Raw genomic sequence first — 23,130 nt, 5'->3', positions numbered from 1 at the left:
ATACCCCTGCAGTGAGGTAGTAAAGAGTTAAACAACACACCAGACTTGATGATAATAATGTTAAGTAATAACATCACACATACAGTACATTTGGAAAGTATTCAAACTCCTTGACTTTTTCCACATTCTGTTACGTTACAGCCTTATTCTAAAACGGATTAAATCGTTTTTCCCTCATCAATCTACACACAATACCCCATAATGAAAAAAATAAATAAAAATGAAATAAAAACAGCTTTTTAGACATTTTTGTAAATGTATAAAAATGTCCTACTGAAATATCACATTTACATAAGACCAAGACCAAGACTAAGGAGATGATTGTGGACTACAGGAAAAGGAGCACCGAGCACGTCCCCATTCTCATCGACGGGGCTGTAGTGGAGCAGGTTGAGAGCTTCAAATTCCTTGGCGTCCACATCAACAACAAACTAGATTGGTCCAAACACACCAAGACAGTTGTGAAGAGGGCACGACAAAGCCTATTCCCCCTCAGGAAACTAAAAAGATTTGGCATGGGTCCTCAGATCCTCAACAGTTGCAACATCGAGAGCATCCTGACCGGTTGCATCACTGCCTGGTACGGCAATTGCTCGGCCTCCGACCACAAGGCACTTCAGAGGGTAGTGCGTATGGCCCAGTACATCACTGGGGCAAAGCTGCCTGGCATCCAGGACCTCTACACCAGGCAGTGTCAGAGGAAGGCCCTAAAAATGGTCAAAGACCCCAGCCTCCCCAGTCATAGAGTGTTCTTTCTACTACTGCATGGCAAGCGGTACCGGAGTGCCAAGTCTAGGACAAAAAGGCTTCTCAACAGTTTTTACCCCCAAGCAATAAGACTCCTGAACAGGTGACCAAATGGTTACCCGGACTATTTGCATTGTGTGCCCCCCCAACCCCTCTTTTACGCTGCTGCTACTCTCTGTTTATCTTATATGCATAGTCACTTCAACTATACATTCATGTACATACTACCTAAATTGGCCCGACCAACCAGTGCTCCCGCACATTTGCTAACCGGGCTATCTGCATTGTGTCCCACCACCCGCCAACCCCTCTTCTTACGCTTCTGCTACACTCTGTTCATCAAATATGTATAGTCACTTTAACGATACCTACATGTACATACTACCTCAATAAGCCTGACTAACAGGTGTCGGTATATAGCCCTGTTACTCTTTTATCAAATGTCTTTTTACTGTTGTTTTATTTCTTTACTTACCTACACACACACACCTTTTATTTCTCGCACCATTTGTTGAAGCCTGTAAGTAAGCATTTCACTGTTGTATTCAGCGCACGTGACAAATAAACTTTGATTTTATTTGATTCAGACCCTTTACTCAGTACTTTGTTGAAGCACCTTTGGCAGTAATTACAGCCTCAAGTCTTCTTGGGTATGACGCTACAAGCTTGGCACACCTGTATTTGGCGAGTTTCTCCCATTCCTCTCTGCAGATCCTCTCAAGCTCTGTCAGGTTGGATGGAGAGCGTTGCTGCACAGCTATTTTCAGGTTCAAGTCCGGGCTCTGGCTGGGCCAGTCAAGGACATTCAGAGACTTGTCCCAAAGCCACTCCTGCATTGTCTTCCCTGTGTGCTTAGGGTTGTTGTCCTTTTGGAAGGTGAACCTTCGACCCAGTCTGATGTCCTGAGCGCTCTGGAGCAGGTTTTCATCAAGGATCTCTCTGTACTTTGCTCCATTCATCTTTTCCTCGATCCTGACTAATCTCCCAGTCCCTGCCACTGAAAAACATCCCCACAGCATGATGCTGCCACCACCATGCTTCACTGTAGGGATAGTGCCAGGTGTCCTTCAGACATGACGCTTGGCATTCAGGCTAAATAGTTCAATCTTGGTTTAATCAGACCAGAGAATCTTGTTTCTCATGGTCTGAGAGTCCTTTAGGTGCCTTTTGGCAAACTTCAAGCGGGTTGTCGTGTCTTTCACTGAGGAGTGGCTTCCGTCTGGCCACTCAACCTTAAAGGCCTGATTGGTCAAGTGCCGCAGAGATGGTTGTCCCTCTGAAAGATTCTCCCATCTCCATAGAGGAACTCATTTTGGCCGGGCGGCCAGCTCTAGGAAGAATCTTGGTGGTTCCAAACTTCCTCAGTTTAAGAATGATGGAGGCCACTGTGTTCTTGGGGACCTCCAATGCTGCAGACATTTTTTGGTACCATTCTCCAGATCTGTGCCACCACACAATCCTGTCTCGGAGGTCTACAGACAATTCCTTCAAACTCATGGCTTGGTTTTTGCTCTGACATACACTGTCAACTGTGGAACCTTATCTAGACAGGTGTGTGCCTTTCCAAATCATGTCCAATCAATTGAATTTACCACCGGTCAACTCCAATCAAGTTGTAGAAACATCTCAAGGATGATCAATGGAAACAGCATGCAGCTGAGCTCAATTTCGAGTCTCATAGCAAAGGGTCTGAATACTTTTGTAAATAATGTATTTCTGTTTTTACATTTCCTAAAATGTCTAAAAACCTGTTTTTGCTTTGTTATTATGGGGTATTGTGTGTGGATTGCTGAGGGAAAAAACGATGTAATCAATTTTAGAATAAGGCTGTAACGTAACAGAATGTGGAAAAAGTGAAGGGGTCTGAATACTTTCCGAAGGCACTGTATACAGTCAAACATTTGGCACTGATCTGGGCTTACATGTTTGAGTTCAAACAGCACTTGTCTGGTCAGCTCTATCCTCTTCTTGTTCATATGTTTGATGGCCACCAGGTTGCCCTGTGTCAAAGAGACAGCAAGATAAAGAGACAGATATTAATAACCTTCTATGCAGGCTGCGTGACAGACTACTGCATGGTGTACTGAAAGAGATGTGTTCTATGTGTGGTGTACTGAAAGAGATGTCTTCTATGTGTGGTGTACTGAAAGAGATGTGTTCTATGTGAGGTGTACTGAAAGAGATGTGTTCTATGTGTGGTGTACTGAAAGAGATGTGTTCTATGCGTGGTGTACTGAAAGAGATGTGTTCTATGTGTGGTGTACTGAAAGAGATGTGTTCTATGTGTGGTGTACTGAAAGAGATGTGTTCTATGCGTGGTGTACTGAAAGATATGTGTTCTATGCATGGTGTACTGAAAGATATGTGTTCTATGTGTGGTGTACTGAAAGAGATGTGTTCTATATGTGGTGTACTGAAAGAGATGTGTTCTAGAACTTAATGTGACCATCTTTGGGAGCTGTGTGACAGACCATTCATTGTTAGAAAATAGCGAAAAGAAAGGACATGTATAAGGTTCATGGGAACATTGACGTATTCCATTCTTATTCACTGAATTCTTGGGAAGAGGAAGAGAAAGGGAAAAACATAAGTAAAAATAGGTGTACTTCAGTGTTCCTTTAACAGAGTATGATATCTGTGTGCCAGGTATATTTACCATGAACTCTATGCTACCGGAATGGAGAGTTATATCTGTCACTTTGAAATGGGATGATAAGTCAATCTTCAGAGAAGGTGAGGAAGCGAGAGAAATCCAGGGAGACAGTACATTATAGACTGCTAGGTACAATAGGAGGAATATAGCAATTGAGCAGCTCACCATCAAATTCAAGATGTGCATTCTAAATAGAAAAAAGGAGGAAATATAATGCTTTGGATACTTTACAGCATATTTCTATAGAGAGGAAATGTGTTACATGTAGCCAACAACCACGTCTCAACATTCAAAGCCTGACGTTTTTCACATAATCCTCCCCCTTCTCAGTAGACTCATTAAACAGAGACATTAACAACAACACGTTGCTAGCTGTGTCCAGACGAGGTGTGAACCACACTGTGTATCACATTAAAACCAGCCCAGCTGAGCTGTGCAGAGCTCGCCTACTCTCTTCTCCATCTCCTCTGTGAGCGTGTACACGTGGGTGAGCAGGAGTTGAAAATGTCAGAACTCAGAAAGCCTTACCTTAAAATAGCCTGTTTTAGCAAATAGCTGATATTTTCCATGGGCAGTTATCAAGGAGCCGTAGCTGGAGCCTCTCTGGAAGGAGGAACAAGTATCCTTTCTCAGATAAGATACAGTCAGAGAAATGTTCAGGCACACTACAGTTAGGTTCAGTTTGGTTATCATTACATGTGCAAACATACAACGTTCACTTAAACAATTCAGATGAGTTATTTGCAATAGCTTGAACATTTTATTCATATGTAAGTGAAATGGGTATATTTGCCAGTTAAATGAAGAATTGCTGTTTTCATACGCTAAACCGAATCTCGGGAGACGTATGTGTAGCAACGGGTGTACACAGAGTAAATGAAAAGGGAGTGAGGATAATGTATTAAGTGTCAGCATGCACTACACATGTTTAGATAATGCAAATACTGGCAACACATGGCATACTGGAAATAAATTGGTCTGGAAAATCAACATGTTTTCCACACTATTATCCCAGGAATTGGACTGAAAGCTTGTAATGAAGGTGTGTGCATGTGCGTGCATGAATGTCTGCACGTGTGTACTGTACGATTTGGGATTATTTTAACAATCATTTAATATGTGTCTGCCACTGCAAACCCAGCCACCTTCAGTAAACCACCGGGAAGACGTTCAAGAATGTTTAAACTAACAAAGGATTTGGACTGTTTTTCTCTCTTTCTCTGTCTTTCGCTCTCAATGTAAAACATATACTGTATGTACAGACACCAACATGTAACTACAGTTTTATATACATTCCAATGCCAGTGTTGTTACTGCACATTTGGTGTGCTGTTAAACAACAATGATGTCATGTACCACGGAGACAGACATCTAGTCCTCTGTTGCATATAATAATAATAATAATAATAATAATAGATGTATTTTATATACCACTTTTCATTACAAACAGAATCTCAAAGATGCCTTAAGAACAAAGCTATGAGAGAGGTAGCAGTGATACTGTGGGTCTGTAGAGAGGTTTTAGCAAGATAAACTGCATCTGTTGAGCCTTTTCTTTCCCACTGGCTAAAATGGAATTCTAATCTGCTAGAGAAACAACAACATCTTAATCTCCGATGCACGGCAGTGCCAGGACTACTGACCAAATCAAAACAATATTAAGATCAAATTGTGAGGAAATGTTTTAGGCTGCCAGCATGTCATAATATGAGATCGCTCTGAACAACTAATAAACAACATAATACAGGTCATTCATTGGTTTGAACTCTTGAGTCTTATTTCAGAGACTAATGTACCTGTGAGAGGGTGAGACGGCTGCCTGTTTTTTTGGGATATTTGTTGGGGCTCTCAAACTGCAGGTCCTCCCACTTTATCCTCCACAGCATTCCAGCCAACTCCTTTTCCAGCTTCAGTTTCCTTCAACAAGAACAGCAGGAGGACACATGAATAAAAGTGTTTACAACAAAGGTACCGAACTGAAACTCTAGCATGTAGATACATTATGCATACATTGTTGTTATCAGATTGTTCTAACATGATAGAATCATTACTGTTATGATCTTTCAACATAATTGACACTTGCCAGATCAAATGAGATATTAAACTTTTGTCAGTGGTATTTCCTCTGATTATTTCCTCTGATCTGATTAAATGAATGATTAGGGCTCAGCAATCTAACACTGACAAAGGGTCAAGTTTGAACTGTCCACAGCTCTATGAAAAATTATCAAAATAAAGTTGTAGTATTATGATAATAACTTTAATGATGTAATGTTACAATTCTACCTCCCCAATGTCGATCAAACTGTAAGTTACCAGAACAAAACTAAATACTGTGTGACCAAAAATAGACCTCTTAAAAATATTTTTAAACACCAGTATAACTGGAAGTCACTCTGAGATGTGAAAAAAAAAATATCCAAGTGAATAAACACATCTGGTGCAGATCTCTCAGGACCTGGTGTTTCTCAACATCCCCCCCGATTTGCTGCAAAAAAATCCATGTTTTTAAAATCCTCAAGCATGGCTTCAATGTTAGGAATGTGAGCGTTTTGAGGGGGAAATCATTATTAGTTTGATACGTTGAAAATGAAGGGGGAAAAAGAGCAGAGCCACACATTCCAGGTCAGTCTAAAAGGTGCAAGACACTTCCAGATAGTGCCAGTATATTATTGCAGCGTTTGCATATCGGTGGAGTTTACCCCTCTGCTGAGCCACCTATTGAATAATTATTTAACTACATGTACCATACATGTGACTTGAAAATGTGTTCTGGAGAAACAAATAAAACAGCTATTTTCACTCACATGTACAGTACATGTAGTTAAACAATTATTCATATATTCCTAAGTTCCTCTTTCTGCAAGAGCTGCATTTCCACCCACAGTGGCCAATCACCATTCATTCTGATCTTAACTCCCGTCCTCCTTTTGCTGGGTCTTAACATTGAAGACTTGGAGCTGTTCTTGATGTGTATGCACAGGAACCAACTTCCATGGCCCTGCATTCCAGAGTAGCCAATTCAGAGTAGAAAACAAACGGTACAGGGCTTTCAAGTAACTCCTTGACTAAGTAGGAACTGTATTAAGTGTAGGTATGTCTAAAACAGATGTAAGTTGTACCAAACATAAGAACTACAAGATAAGCCTCATCTTAGTAAGTAAGTGTCTGATCAGCTACTTTTACTAATCAGCTACTTTTAGTCAATTCATAAACCAGATAAAAACTTGTAAGTCTCTTGGGGTATGTCTCTATAAGCTTGGCACATCTAGCCACTGGGATTTCTGCCCATTCTTCAAGGCAAAACTGCTCCAGTTCCTTCAAGTTGGATGGGTTCCGCTCGTGTACAGCAATCTTTAAGTCATACCACAGATTCTCAATTGGATTGAGGTCTAGGCTTTGACTAGGCCATTCCAAGACATTTAAATGTTTCCCCTTAAACCACTCACGTGTTGCTTTAGCAGTATGCTGATTGGTTGTTGATTCATTTAAAGTTATTTGTTTCATGCCCGTGAGTATATACAGTTGAAGTCGGAAGTTTACATACACCTTAGGCAAATACATTTAAACACAGTTGCACAATTCCTGACATTTAATCCTAGTAAACATTCCCTGTCAGTTAGGATCACCACTTAATTTTAAGAATGTGAAATGTCAGAATAATAGCAGAGAGAATGATTTATTTCAGTATTTGGTAGCATTGCCTTTAAATTGGTTAACTTGGGTAAAACCTTTCGGGTAGCCTTCCACAAGCTTCCCACAATAAGTTGGGTGAATTTTGAACCATTCCTCCTGACAGAGCTGGTGTAACTGAGCCAGGTCTGTAGGCCTACTTGCTCACACAAGCTTTTTCAATTCTGCCCACAACTTTTCTATAGGATCGAGGTCAGGGCTTTGTGATGGCCACTCCAATACCTTGACTTTCTTGTCCTTAAGCCATTTTGCCACAAATCTGGAAGTATGCTTGGGGTCATTGTCCATTTGGAAGACCCATTTGCGACCAAGCTTTAACTTCCTGACTGATATCTTGAGATGTTGCTTCAATATATCCACATACTTTTCCTTCTCATGATGCCATCTATTTTGTGAAGTGCACCAGTCCCTACTGCAGCAAAGCACCCTCACAACATGATGATGCCACCCCCGTGCTTCACGGTTGGGATGGTGTTCTTCGGCTTGCCTTTTTCCTCCAAACAAAATGATGGTCATTATGGCCAAACAGTTCTACTTTTGTTTCATCAGACCAGAGGACATTTCTCCAAAAAGTATTATCTTTGTCCCCATGTGCAGTTGCAAACCATAGTCTAGGTTTTTTTTAATGGTGGTTTTGGAGCAGTGGCTTCTTCCTTGCTGAGTGGCCTCTCAGGTTATGTCAATATATGACTTGTTTTAGTGTGGATATAGATACTTTTGTACCTGTTTCCTCCAGCATCTTCACAAGGTCCTTTGCTGTTGTTCTGGGTTTGATTTGCACTTTTTGCACCAAATACATTAATCTCTAGGAGACAGAACACGTCTCCTTCCTGGGCAGTATTTTTTATTTTACTAGGCAAGTCAGTTAAGAACAAATTCTTATTTTCAATGACAGCTTAGGAACAGTGGGTTAACTGCCTTGTTCAGGGGTAGAACGACAGATTTTTACCTTGTCAGCTTGTGGATTCGATCTTTCAACCTTTCGGTTACTAGTCCAACACTCTAACCACTAGGCTACCTGCCACCCAACTGGAATTGTGATACAAGTGCAATAATCTGTCTGAAAACAATTGTTGTAAAAATTACTTGTGTCATGCACAAAGTAGATGTCCTGACCAATTGCCAAAACTATAGTTTGTTAAAAATAAATTTGTGGAGTGGTTGAAAAACGAGTTTTAATGACTCCAACCTAAGTGTACGGTATGTACATTTCCGACTTCAACTGTATAAGCACTCTGGACTGTGCCCGTGTGGAAGAATGGAAATGTCACATTATCGCTGGGGAGCGGTGCAATCTTTTAAGGCAGGAAACACTATTAAACCAATTCTCTCTCCCCCCAAAAGGATTTTTCTATTTAAAGGCATTCATTTGCAGTCTGGTAGCCGCAGCACCAAAGTGCTCCACACTAGCTCTATTGTTTCATAAATCCCATATGTGAATACCTTTGCTGGACAAACTCTCCATTAAACTACAGAGCCCTATGGTAGGTTCTGCTCAACATCCCCTAACACTTGTAAGGGATTACAAAAAAACACTAACTGTCATCGTTACATTACCAGCAAAATTATTGTAATCAGATTACAGATGCTTTTGAAAAACTAGATGATTACTTCAAAGATGACTTTTAAACTCAGAAAAGATGTTTGCGAAAAAAAATCTTTGACACTTCTCTGTTTTCGCAATGACATTCAAATCAGCATTGAAAAAAGGCGCGAGTTTAAGTTTGCTCCACCAGAGCGAGTCTGACCACAAGTCAGAGACCACTATGATGACACACCAAATGTGCTTGATGGATCGCGGGAAAAGAGCAGGAATAGGCTTTTGTAGGCTACAGTCCAAGCTATGTCTTCCAATGGTGTGACTGCTGTCGGCATCCAAAGATTATCCAACTTGATTAAACGCTTAGAGGTAAGGATGACAGCAGTGGTGTAGTCTACAGCGATACGGATATCACATATTATTGATATCTAAATAGCGCATTGATGTGAATCACACTGCTGCTCTCTCATTTATCTATTTGCGCCTTACGAATTGCGGTTGTTGTGGAAGGCTGTTCACAAATCTAAATGTGTATTTGAACCCAATAAAGGTTGAATTCAATAAGTTTAAGCTGCCTATCAATCATTGTTTTTGAAACCAGTGGACAGCCAGGGAAAAATGTGCTATTGCAACAGCTGCATAGTGCAGATCCCAGCCTAAGGAATAAAACTATGTTTTATTGCTCAATCTAATTCATGCTGATAAAAAAAATCCATAGTCCTAATTGACACATGCTCAAACTCACACACTTTTGATAGACATAAAGGGGCAATCTGTAGTTGCTACATCCATTTTTGGATTTATAAAATATATTTACGGTACCAGTCAAAAGTTTGGACATACCTACTCATTCCAGGGGGTTTCTTCATTTTTACTACTTTCAACATTGTAGAAAAATAGTGAAGACATCAAAACTATGAAATAACACATATGGAATCATTTAGTAACCAAAAAAGTGTTATACAAATCAAAATATATGTTATATTTTGTCACGTTCGTTGAATGGAGGAGACCAAGGTGCAGCGTGATGTGAATACATTCTTCTATTTATTAACGAAGAAATACTAAACAAACTATACAAAACAACAAAATGAACGTGACGCTGTATATAAACAAATGCCCCCACAGGCAACTAACCATAGAAAAACAAAACCCCTAGACAGGAACAAAAACACATACATCACCCTTGTCACACCCTGACCTAACCAAAATAATAAAGAAAACAAAGATAACTATAAGGTCAGGGCGTGACATATTTGAGATTCGTCAAAGTAGCCACCCTTTGCCTTGATGACAGCTTTGCACTTTTTTGGTTACCTCATGATTCCATATTTTCCACTTATTGCATAGTGTTGATGTATTCACTATTATTCTACACTGTAGAAAATAGTAAAAATAAAGAAAACCCTTGAATGAGTAGGTGTCCTAAAACTTTTGACCGGTGGTGTATATCCATTGATTCTTGAAGACTATAACTTATAAATAAATGGCTCATGAGCTTAGTTCAACTGTCACACTCCATGAGAACCCAAAATAAAAGCTTGTTTTTGTCCAATGTCTGTAAACAATGTAAATGTAAACAAACACTGTATAGCCTCATACCATGGTTAAAACAATAATTTTGATATCATGGATGGTCAATCTTTGCATCCATAGCTCTGTCTATTAATCTGAGAGTGGTTACATTTCTCCAGGCCCATCCCTTAGCTTTTTACCAAAACAGAGGAGGGGCGACCGTTTTGTTATTGTGTCATCTGTGGGTTTGCCCTTTAAACTGCTGCATATTGTCAAGATATCAAAGTGTCACCAACAAAAAGGTAAACAATGGGCCTATGCAGCATATGACATTCATTTTCCAAACGAAAATAGCCCTTTTCAGTAGTGCTCAAAGCATGCCATTCCATGAGCGCTTCATTTATTTTTCAACTCAAACCAATGAGCCCAATCAGTCCTCCATGACAAGAAAATCATAAACAACAGAGTAGGGCTGTCTTATAAATCCTTAGTTTTGGGGTTATTCTCAGGTAAAGTAATTTGGCTAATCTATACTTTCATATTTCCACGTCCTATTGTTGAAGATCAAGGGGTATATAATTTATTGTAATGACTGGAATTCTGTTAGCCTTTGGTTTTTAATGTAAAGATATAATTTAATTGTATTATTATATGTAGTAGAAAGCGATTAGGTTAGAAGAAGCCTACATAACCAACTCATAAATTAAAATCTAACATCCATATATGGCCAGCTATTTAAACTTTAACATTGATTTATCTTGCAATAGATTCCGTTCAATTGGTAATCTACATTTCTGTCTTCTTCTAATGCCTCTTAAAACCTCGCTGGGATATGTGGGACGGTAGTGTCCCACCTCGCCAACAGCCAGTGAAAGTGCAGGGCGCCAAATTCAAAACAAAAAAAAATCTCATAATTAAAATTCCTCAAGCCTACAAGTGTTTTAACAACACAATTTTAAAGATACAATTCTCGTTAATCCAGCCACAGTGTCTGATTTAAAAAAGGCTTTACCACGAAAGCACCAAAAACGATTATGTTAGGTCACCACCAACTCACAGAAAAACACAACCATTTTTCCAGCCAAAGAGAGGAGTCACAAAAAGCACAAATTGAGATAAAATTAATCACTGACCTTTGATGATCTTCATCAGATGACACTCATAGGACGTCATGTTACACAATACATGTATGTTTTTTTCGATAAAGTGCATATTTATATTTTTTTAAATCATTTTACATTGGCGCGTTACGTTCAGTAGTTCTAAAACATGCAGTGATTGTGCAGAGGGCCACATGAATTCACAGAAATACTCATTATAAATGTTGATGAAAATTCAAGTGTTATGCATGGAACTTTAGATACACTTCTCCTTAATGTAACCGCTGTGTCAGATTTCAAAAAAACTTTACGGAAAAACCATAATCTGAGTACGGCGCTCAGAGCCCAAACCAACAAAATCTGCCATGTTGGGTAGTCAACATTAGTCAAAAAGAGCATTATAAATATTCACTTACCTTTGATGATATTCATCAGAATGCACTTCCAGAATTCGCAGTTCCACAATAAATGTTTGTTTTGTTCGATAATGTCCAAATAGCTTCTTTTGTTAGGGCGTTTGGTAAACAAATCCAAAAGCGCGTTCAGATCCAGCCAAACGTCGGACGAAAAGTTTAAAAAGTTCCGTTACAGCCCGTAGAAACTTGTCAAACGATGTATGGAATCAATCTTAAGGATGTTTTTAACATAAGTCTTCAATAATATTCCAACCGGACAATTCCTTTGTCTTCAGAAAAGCAAAGGAATGGGAGATACCTCTCATGTGAAATGCGCGTGACCAGCGCGTGACTGCTGGCAGACCTCTGACTCATTCCTCTCTCATTCTGTCCCACTTCAGAGTAGAAGCGTCAAACAACGTTCTAAAGACTGTTGACATCTAGTGGAAGCAATATCCCACTGTATCTACAATAGGGGCTACAAGCCTCAGATTTCCCACTTCCTGGTTGGATTTTTCTCAGATTTTTGCCTGCCATATGAGTTCTGTTATACTCACAGACATCATTCAAACAGTTTTAGAAACTTCAGAGTGTTTTCTATCCAATACCACTAATAATATGCATATATTAGCATCTGGGACAGAGTAGCAGGCAGTTTACTCTGGGCACCTTATTCATCCAACCTACTCAATACTGCCCTCCTGTCACCAAGAAGTTAATTAAGGGGAAAGTAATCTAAAAGTAACTGAATGTAATCAGATTACATTACTGAGATCGGGTAATCCAAAAGTTACGTTACTGATTACAATTTTGGATAGGTAACTAGTAACTGTAACAGATTACATTTAGAAAGTAACCTACCCAACTCTGCACTTCACACACATTTAAACCCAGTCAGTCTTTATTAGAAATCCAAGACGACCCTTCTTTGAATGTTGTAAGATACACATGGAAGGAAATGACACCTTAAATTGTGAAGTCTTTGAGAAAATGTGCTTGTTCACAACCCCTATAACAGAACCCTATATAGCCAAATAATGGAGTTTCATATAAAGCCAATGACCCAAACATATGTTTCACTCCAGAAATGCAATTCTGCCTATTTCCTGAGGAATACCTAGTATCTAACTAGTATCTAACTGTGAAAGTAATTATATAGATTTGGTCATTAAAATCCTGGCAAATAGAAGGAGGCCAATTAATGTTTTGAAATTAAACATAACTAATATGAAATATCAGTGTTCCACCTGTGACTGAGAATATTAGGGGTGACAGTAGATGCATTCATTTACTGCCAAAACTATATCTGCATGAAGAGCATGTGCGAACATTTACATGTCGCTCTAGATAAGTAAGGAGTGTCAAATGTCCGGACCACGGGTGATCTAAGTAAAAATAATATTGGGAAAACTAACTCGACATACTTTAAAATGACTAAAACCAAATCGGAACAGTGTAGAAATGAAAATTGACCTACATTCATACATTTCCTTGACTGTGTCCAGCTCGCCAATAATCACATAAATTAAAGCTAGACATTCAGGCAGCTTCGGAAATTCCAGAAACGATGGCTTTTTGCTAATTTTAACGGCGAGGAAGTATAACCAATTTTCAGAGCAGCCCTCTAGACCTTGTTGAAGACCGAATGCAGCCCCTACATAGACAGGGTTGAGAGTACCAATAATTTTCCCAGCAGATGCACAAGCACATGTGGGTGTTTCTAGCCTCCGCATTTAAAAATCCAATTATGAAAACTAGAACTTATTTCCGAAAGCTCACCGGAACTCTATTTCATTTCACAAACAGGTTCATAGCAAAGTTCATAGAATGCGACTGGAGATCAAGCAAAGGTCTCTGTCTACATTCAGTGTAAAGAATAATAACAAAGGAACGTGTTAATTACTATTATGTGAGCGTAACTATGTGGTTGTTCAAATATTTAGGCCAGATAGTGTAACTGAGTTTACCTTGGGAAGTGACATACTTTTCTGCTTTACTTTTCCACCATCACTTGCTGAGTGGTTGCTCCTGGCAACAATCATGTGCATTTCATGCTGGCACCTATAGTTGTGCTCCTAATAAATCCTCTTTGAAGCACATCAATTCTCTCTCTCTCGCTCTCCCCCCTTCTCTCCCTCCCTTCCTCTCTCCCTCCCTCCCTCCCTCTCCCTCTCTGTCTCCCCCTCCCTCTACCTCCCTCCAAGATGAAAGATGTTCATTTCACTGCTTGGTCTTCAGAGCACAAGCCTGATTGAACAAAACAACTCACCTGTAAATGAGGAAGCTGGAGATTCCAAAAATGATGAGGGCTAAGCCAGACCCGACAGCTACAATCCCCAGCACTGGAAGATGACCTGAAAATACAGGGAAACACAGCAATGTACACATTTATCCTTTTATTAACATTTCAAGATTTATGACATTTGTTTTCAAAACCAAATGATGCTTTCAAAAATCAATAGTATTAAAACTCCACAATGCTTTCCTGAAATGAATATATTCTGTATTTGGGTAAAACTTTATTTGCTTAAATCACTGAACGCAACATGCACTTATTAGAAACAGGCTTCTATTTGAGCCAGGCGTCTATTTCCTTAATTCACACAGCTTTTGCTCATTTGCATAGTTAATTGTTTGATTCCAGCATTCACTTCCAGCATTTTAATCAACTTCTTCATTTTCTGCACTAATGTGTTACCATTTACACACTGTGTCACATTTCTTTTTTCTTAGTATGCCAGAATAATTATTCTCCTCTTTAACTGTGCGTTTTTGATAGGTCATACTTTTGCCACTATAGGGCGATTGGCTGATTTCTGGGGGTTTGTACTCCCGAAGTTGTTGACTGTTTTGTGCTTGCCAGTTAGCTAGTAGTTTTCAGCTGTTAGCAGCAGGCGCGCAATAGCCCCGTGGCTACCGCGCAGCTCCCCCGGGGCCTGCCGAGACTACCTCGCAGCTCCCCGGGGGCCTGCCGAGACTACCTCGCAGCTCCCCGGGGGCCTGCCGAGACTACCTCGCAGCTCCCCGGGGGCCTGCCGAGACTACCTCGCAGCTCCCCCGGGGCCTGCCGAGACTACCTCGCAGCTCCCCGGGGCCTGCCGAGACTACCTCGCAGCTCCCCCGGGGCCTGCCGAGACTACCTCGCAGCTCCCCCGGGGCCTGCCGAGACTACCTCGCAGCTCCCCCGGGGCCTGCCGAGACTACCTCGCAGCTCCCCCGGGGCCTGCCGAGACTACCTCGCAGCTCCCCCGGGGCCTGCCGAGACTACCTCGCAGCTCCCCGGGGCCTGCCGCAGCTCGCCCCGGGGCCTGCCGAGACTACCTCGCAGCTCCCCCGGGGCCTGCCGAGACTACCTCGCAGCTCCCCGGGGCCTGCCGAGACTACCTCGCAGCTCCCCGGGGCCTGCCGAGACTACCGCAGCTCCCGGGGCCAGCGAGACTCCCCCAGGGCCTGCCGAGACTACCTCGCAGCTCCCCCAGGGCCTGCCGAGACTACCTCGCAGCTCCCCCAGGGCCTGCCGAGACTACCTCGCAGCTCCCCCAGGGCCTGCCGAGACTACCTCGCAGCTCCCCCAGGGCCTGCCGAGACTACCTCGCAGCTCCCCCAGGGCCTGCCGAGACTACCTCGCAGCTCCCCCAGGGCCTGCCGCTTAGCCCACAGAGAGAAGCACAAGGTTGAACTTCACTCAACTTTCTAGAGCAGTGGTCACCAACCGGTTGATCGCGATCGAAGGCATTCTATGTCGATTGCCAAACATTTCTGTAAAAAACCCAACAATAAAGCCTTGTGTTCCTATTTTTTTTATTTGTCTCGGGCTGATGGTGGTAGATACACTTGATTCAGCTGCCTTGCAGGCGAACTGTTGCCATTTTGAACCATTTCATATGGTAGAAGGTACAAACTCTGCCTTCCCGCCAGGCCCGAGAGCAAATCAAGTACACTATAGGCCTAACGCTGGTCAATTGGACTACCGTGTCTGCAGTAACGTAGCAGGAATAAAAGAAAGCTATAGCAAAGTTGATACTATGAGATTTCAAAACTAGAGAGATACTAGAGATGAACTCACTCGCTCTTTGACAGTCTATGTTTAAGTTCTTACTCAGCACTGTCAACACTTTGTATTCAACACTTTTATAAGGCATAAAATGTGTGTTCTTCATATTTCCACTCAGCGCTACAACAAGCACTGCAGCAGTAAGGAATGAGTATGAAAGTGTATCTATAGGCTTGCGTTGTTGTTATTATTAGTGGCTTGGGTCTTTTTTAATATCAAGGAATATTTCACTTTCTCTGCTCATAGGAGTAACAACATGAATTAAAATTATGCTCCCTCAGCTGTGCCTCACAAGTAATACAACAATGGATCTATTACCGGTGTGTTCATATAGCCTACCTCAAATGTTTAAATAATGCATTGGCAGGGCAATTCAAGCAAAGCCAATATGCGTAGATCATTTACAGACAGGGCCTATAGCTTACTGTACAAACCTCATTGCTACAGTACAGTTTTTAAATGGTTAATGTTTCATAGGCTTACGTTTAAGTCATGTTAAAAAAATTACTGAGCGGTAGATCTCGGCTTGCATTTTGACTCAGAAGATGATCTTGACTCCAAAAGTTTGGTGACCAATGTTCTAGAGTTTTCCCTGTTAACACTATCAACATTTCCCTTTACTGTGGCAATTGTGATCGAATCAATGCAATATTATCCACTTTCAATGCAACATACCGAAACAAAACTAACAATGCAAGAGATTTGGTTGTAGGTTGTACTTTGATCTAGACTGTGTTTACAGCATGAGCGGTCATGAGTAGATGCACTTGTTTTGAGATAAAAGCAAGAGCTGCACGTAGCCATGTGTGTACATTTGTTCATATCCTTTACTAGTTAGTGAGTTATTAGCCCAGTTATAGATCATTTGTAGTCAGCAATAAGGGAGTGATTGCTTCCTGCAAGAGCACAAAATTCTTACAATTCTAGACATATTTGAAAAGTGAGTTGGGTAAAGAGCTTTTTTTTTCTTAAAGGGGCAGTGTTGTATTTTGAGACCGGCTTGAATAAGCTAAGTAGCCAATAGGCAGAGGGTTACATAATTTGTCTGATTCACTGTGATAATGGTATGGGAATAATAATGCATTTTATTTTGTAAAGGTATTTTTTGCATCAAACAACACAACAACATTTTCAGTCATCTCCTTGTCTGAAGGACAAGTCCTGCATGTTTTTGTTTTTTCAAAAGTCTCATGGAATGTAGGCCTACATTGAACACCAGACATTGACTGCTACTGTAGGGTGAATGATAAAATTGTTATGGGATGCATTTTCTCCATTGTTTTTGATGTTAGGCCACTCTGGTAGGCCTACATTATGATCAAATATCCTCAGTAGCCTACTTGGGTACCGCCTCAGTGTTCACAGTAAACGCTCACTCAGTAAACTCGCACTGCATTTTCACAATGTTCAAGTTTGTGCTCAGCAGACCTGAAATATGCTCAGTGCTGATTTTTTTTAAGGAACATTGGTTAGCAGCCAATGGCTAGCAGTTTCTTACTGGCGATAAAAACAGATGATTGCCATCATTTATCCAATCATTACTGAATTATTTAATGTAATAAGTCAAACATTAAACCTCGCAAAAAATTCATAATATTTTTTAAAACTTTTATTTAATCAGGGGGGCCCAATTGAGACCAGGGTCTAATTTTCAATGGTTCCCTGAAAACAACATTACATTTGAACATCACAGGCATCATAAACAAATTATTAATGTCAATCAAAACTCATTTATCATCAGGGTTTTCAAAATTCCCTAGTGGCACCAGGGAGTCCAAAATGTGTAACTAAAAGCGGATTTACCTAGTTCGATGGAGACCCGAGGAATCTCAAGAGTTAACCAAGACCTAACAACGAAGTTAGGTCATTCGGAAGCGTGTATAGTAGAGCTTTGTAAACAAAAATTGAGTAATGAAGTGATCTATGGGACTTTAATGAGGACCAGCCAACCTTTTGACATAGGATACAGTGATGCGTATTAAAACTATCACCTGTGATAAAGCGAAGGGCACTATGGTTGACGACATCCAAAGGTTTAAGAGTAGTGGCTGCTGCATTCCGATAAATGGTGTCACCGTAGTCAAGAACTGTCAGGAAAGTTGACTGTACAATCTGCCTTCTGCTGTTCAGGGAGAAGGATGATATATTTCTATAAAAGAAGCCTACTTTAAATCTCTAACTAGCTCATCCGTATGTTTTTTAAACATCAAATTATTATCAATCCAAAAACCCCAGATATTTATAGGAGGGAACCTGCTCAATGAAAGAACCAACCAATGTATGAATGTGTAAAGCCTTCTGAAATATTTCGAAGATCATTAGAAAACAGCGTACATTTAGTTTTCCCGCATTAAGTACCATTTTTTGTTATTAACAAGGACTTTTTGCAAGGAAACAAAATCAGATTGCAGCTCCAGCATAGCCTGGTCAGCCATAGGGGCAATAGCGTATATAACAGTGATATTTGCATACAGATGAATGTTGCAGGTTTTTGAAAATAGACCAATATTATTTATATAAATAGTAAAGAGGACAGGTCCCAAAATCGAGCTCTCAGGGATACTTTTAGTAATAGTATGGTCGCCTTGTAAATAATTCATTTAGACCAGGTGTTTATTTGAAACAGGCTTTTATCTGCTGAAATGTGCCGTATATTAAAAGGAACAGGCGGCTATTTGAGACTCACCGTTTGTAGTTTTAGGGGATTCTATATTAGCCAGAACTTACATACATAATATCCACCAGTAACATTTCCTAAAAATAACATATTGTACTTCCACACTAGCCTAAATTAAACTCACACTGGCCTAAATTAAACTCACACTGGCCTAAATTAAACTCACACGGGCCTAAATTAAACTCACACTGGCCTAAATTAAACTCACACTGGCCTAAATTAAACTCACACTGGCCTAAATCAAACTCACACTGGCCTAAATTAAAAAAAACGGACCTAAATCAAACTCACAATGGCCTACATTAAACAAACTGACCTAAATCAAACTCACACTGGCCAAAATTAAACTCACACTGGCCTAAATTAAACTCACACTGGCCTAAATTAAACTCACACTCTCCTAATTTAAACTCACACTGGCCTAAATTAAACTCACACTCTCCTAAATTAAAGTCACACTGGCCTAAATTAAACTCACACTCTCCTAAATTAAACTCACACTGGCCTAAATTAAACTCGCACTGGCCTAAATTAAACTCGCACTGGCCTAAATCAAACTCACACTGGCCTAAATCAAACTCACACTGGCCTAAATCAAACTCTCACTGGCCTAAATTAAACTCACACTGGCCTAAATTAAACAAACTGACCTAAATCAAACTCACACTGACCTAAAATAAACAAACTGGCCTAAATTAAACTCACACTGGCCAAAATTAAACGAACTGGCCTAAATTAAACTCACACTGGCCTAAAATAAACAAACTGGCCTAAATTAAACAAACTGGCCTAAATTAAACTCACACTGGCCTAAAATAATCAAACTGGCCTAAATTAAACTCACACTGGCCTAAAATAAACAAACTGGCCTACATTAAACTCACACTGGCCTAAATTAAACAAACTGGCCTAAATTTAACTCACACTGGCCTAAATCAAACTCACACTGGCCTAAATTAAACTCACACTGGCCTAAAATAAACAAACTGGCCTAAATTAAACTCACACTGGCCTAAATTAAACAAACTGGCCTAAATTAAACTCACACTGGCCTAAATCAAACTCACACTGGCCTAAATTAAACTCACACTGGCCTAAATCAAACTCACACTGGCCTAAATTAAACTCACACTGGCCTAAAATAAACAAACTGGCCTAAATTAAACTCACACTGGCCTAAATTAAACAAACTGGCCTAAATTAAACTCACACTGGCCTAAATCAAACTCACACTGGCCTAAATTAAACTCACACTGGCCTAAATCAAACTCACACTGGCCTAAATTAAACTCACACTGGCCTAAAATAAACAAACTGGCCTAAATTAAACTCACACTGGCCTAAATTAAACAAACTGGCCTAAATTAAACTCACACTGGCCTAAATTAAACTCACACTGGCCTAAATTAAACTCACACTGGCCTAAACAAACTGGCCTTAAACTCACACTGGCCTAAATTAAACTCACACTGGCCTAAATTAAACTCACACTGGCCCTCACACTGGCCTAAAATAAACAAACTGGCCTAAATTAAACTCACACTGGCCTAAAATAAACAAACTGGCCTAAATTAAACAAACTGGCCTAAATTAAACTCACACTGGCCTAAAATAAACAAACTGGCCTAAATTAAACTCACACTGGCCTAAAATAAACAAACTGGCCTAAATTAAACTCACACTGGCCTAAAATAAACAAACTGGCCTAAATTAAACTCACACTGGCCTAAATTAAACTCACACTGGCCTAAATTAAACTCACACTGGCCTAAATCAAACTCACACTGGCCTAAATTAAACAAACTGGCCTAAATTAAACTCACACTGGCCTAAATTAAACTCACACTGACCTAAAATAAACAAACTGGCCTAAATTAAACTCACACTGGCCTAAATTAAACTCACATTCTCCTAAATTAAACTCACACTGGCCTAAATCAAACTCACACTGACCTAAATCAAACTCACACTGGCCTAAATCAAACTCTCACTGGCCTAAATTAAACTCACACTGGCCTAAAATAAATAAACTGGCCTAAATTAAACAAACTGGCCTAAATTAAACTCACACTGGCCTAAATTAAACAAACTGGCCTAAATTAAACTCAAACTGGCCTAAATTAAACAAACTGGCCTAAATTAAACTCACACTCTCCTAAATTAAACAAACTGGCCTAAATTGGTGTCTTGGAGATATATGTAACCACTTGCTGCATCACCTCAGTTTTTCAAATGTGCCTTTTCCAACCATCCTCCTATAAGTGACCCTCTGCGTGGCTCCATTACAGTTCTCCTTCAGTCTAACTCATGCTACCTGAGTCAGAAGGTCATTCCTAGACATGGCAGAATCCTGTCTGCCTCTTAACCTTGTTCAGCAGGCATACTGTAATATATCATCGTGCATGAGTGTCTCCCTCCTGTCTTCCTCATATACCACTGAGACAGCCAGACTCACAAGTCAGATAATTATTTGTGGATGGACTCTATTTGGAGAGATCGTTACTTCTCAACACTCTCCCCCTCATTTAATATCTATAGATACCATATCAACACATTACAGTGGCCAACCTAATTATTATTTATTAGCTAATACATGTATATTACTTCATAACAAATGTTGCTCCTTCTACAGCAGCCACATTTTTCCATCCATATGTTCCTTCCATGAAAAAACATGTTGCACATGAAATAGAATCAACGCAGATGGTACAACATGTAGCAGAATTAGTCAAACTGCTGTACTACTATATAAGCACCTGACTTACCTATGAATCACTTGTACAGGAGCCAGCCTACTTTACATACCATCAGCACAGGTGGGGTCATCAGAAGAGAAGACACATGGTGGGTTATCCAGAGGTGGGCTTCCTTTGGGCCAATGAATCCTCTCCGTTGAGGACCAGATGATCTCTTTGTTAGTTCCATTGTAATAGGCCACAAGCTGCAAAACATCAAGAAAAAGTTTATGCAATTTTTACAAACGCGATGGCAGAAATTCCCATGGCCAAATGATACATTCAGAGGGATGAAAATGGAGCATGTTACCTAATTCAAATGAGCTGTTTTCTCCCACTTCAAATAAGAGCACAAATCACAGTATTACTCTAATGAGTGCCATTAAAACTGAATATTAAAATAGCCGTTACTCTTTTTCAGTGCCTTTAAAACATATGAGCCCATCAGTGAAAAAGCAAATCTTTGGCATGCTTTTTTGGGGCATGTCCATAATAAATAACTATGTGACTAAAATGTTCAACATTAACATATACTAATATGTATAGCAAGACACAATATTGTTGACTTAACAGAACTGGCAAATTTTCAGACAAATTAGCTGTTTGGAAAAGGTTGTCTGAGAAACGGTGGCCTTTCAGCTCTAGCAATGGGAGGTTTATTGTTTGATGCTATGGGATTTGTCAGCCCAGTCAATAGCTTCCCTTTTCACAGAAGGGCATTGTGAAACATGACTCCCATGTCTCTAACCAGTTGCTGGAGAATGTCAGTTTAGGCTGCCTCCTTAGTGGAGGGCCAAACAGGCATGTTGGGTCTCACTGCTAGCCAGTCTGTGAAGGGGAAGGGCAGCCCCACTCAGAGGGATGTAAAAACAATGCAGGTTGTAACCGTTTGTTGTGGAGCAGGAGGACCACTCAACTCAACCATTTATCAATGGATTCACTAGTTGCTGGTTTCTACAGAACTGTGGCTTTCTAATCAGCTATTTATTCACATTGGGAAGTTTTGGTTAGGTTAGTGGACTCGCTGATCAATCTGGAACATTTGTGTCCTCCAGAGAGCAACTCTGGAACAGTTCAGAGAGTCATGGAAGTGTTTGTAGAGCACAAGACAAGATAAACAAATATCTTCATTTGAATTTCAGGGAAATGTTTGTTTTTTACACATCTTATCATTAAAAGAGTACCGTACTCCAGAATACTGTATCTCCCAAACAGTAATAGCCTTTGCATGATGTTGAACATTTACTTTTAATTACATTGATGGCATCTTGGCAATTCCCAAGCAAAGCATTGGGATTTCAGCTCCACATAATTAATTATGTGGAGAGGAATTTCGAGGGAAATTGTTGTTACAGTAATTACAGCAACATCTGTAACAGATTAGACCAGTCCCCCAAAAGCACTGCTCTCACTCATTACTAGTATTTACCACTGAAATATAAAATATAAAAAACATAAAGTAAAATCATTGATCTTTTGACAACATATATTTTTGTAGTTTAGAAACATAAATGTCTATGGAAATGTTGGCTAGAGCCATAAACAATAACTATAAATAAGACTGTATAAATAATCTGCATCCCTCATCACCTCTGTGGGATATTGTAAAAGCAGGAATTTGACCATGAACACTGTTAATGAAAGTTCACATAGGAAAACACATATTGATAATGCCAAATGTTTACTTGGAGAACTCTTAAGGGTTATCTTGTAAATCACACTCAAAACGAACCTAAAAGTACCTTTGTCATAGTGAACATATGGCCACTCATCAAAGCATATTTGCATGACATCATTACATGCAGCTCAAATCTCATGATGATGCCAAAGTGATCAGTCTATCTGAGCCAGTCAGAGCCATGAGCTGCAGTCCCCACCACTGTGCATTGTGTGCCCTTCAGACCACAATTCAAACAGTATAAAATAATGGTGCACTGTCTACCACTATGGTAAATTAGCAACAAATGTACCGTGTTATGTTTATAAACTATTGGTCCTTTTTGAAATAGTAATAAGTATCC

The 23,130-nt window shown here is 40.1% G+C and overlaps 1 protein-coding gene across 1 annotated transcript in view; it reads right to left on the bottom strand.

Moving 5' to 3' along the window:
- The window catches only part of LOC118387512 (atrial natriuretic peptide receptor 2-like), an 82,361-nt gene that overhangs the window by 45,200 nt on the left and 14,031 nt on the right, over positions 1–23,130 (bottom strand). The window contains exons 6-10 of the mRNA XM_035775945.2: positions 21,180–21,315; positions 13,913–13,997; positions 5,197–5,317; positions 3,929–4,003; positions 2,670–2,747 (exon numbers count right to left, since the gene is read on the bottom strand). Coding sequence (XP_035631838.1) covers positions 2,670–2,747; positions 3,929–4,003; positions 5,197–5,317; positions 13,913–13,997; positions 21,180–21,315 — 495 coding nt within the window. The remainder of the gene's footprint in view (positions 1–2,669; positions 2,748–3,928; positions 4,004–5,196; positions 5,318–13,912; positions 13,998–21,179; positions 21,316–23,130) is intronic.

This window comes from Oncorhynchus keta, chromosome 13 (assembly GCF_023373465.1).
Source record: "Oncorhynchus keta strain PuntledgeMale-10-30-2019 chromosome 13, Oket_V2, whole genome shotgun sequence".
NCBI classification, from domain to species: Eukaryota; Metazoa; Chordata; class Actinopteri; order Salmoniformes; family Salmonidae; genus Oncorhynchus; species Oncorhynchus keta.
The sequence above is the reverse complement of the archived record's forward strand: the minus strand, read 5'-3'. Positions and strand labels throughout refer to the sequence as shown.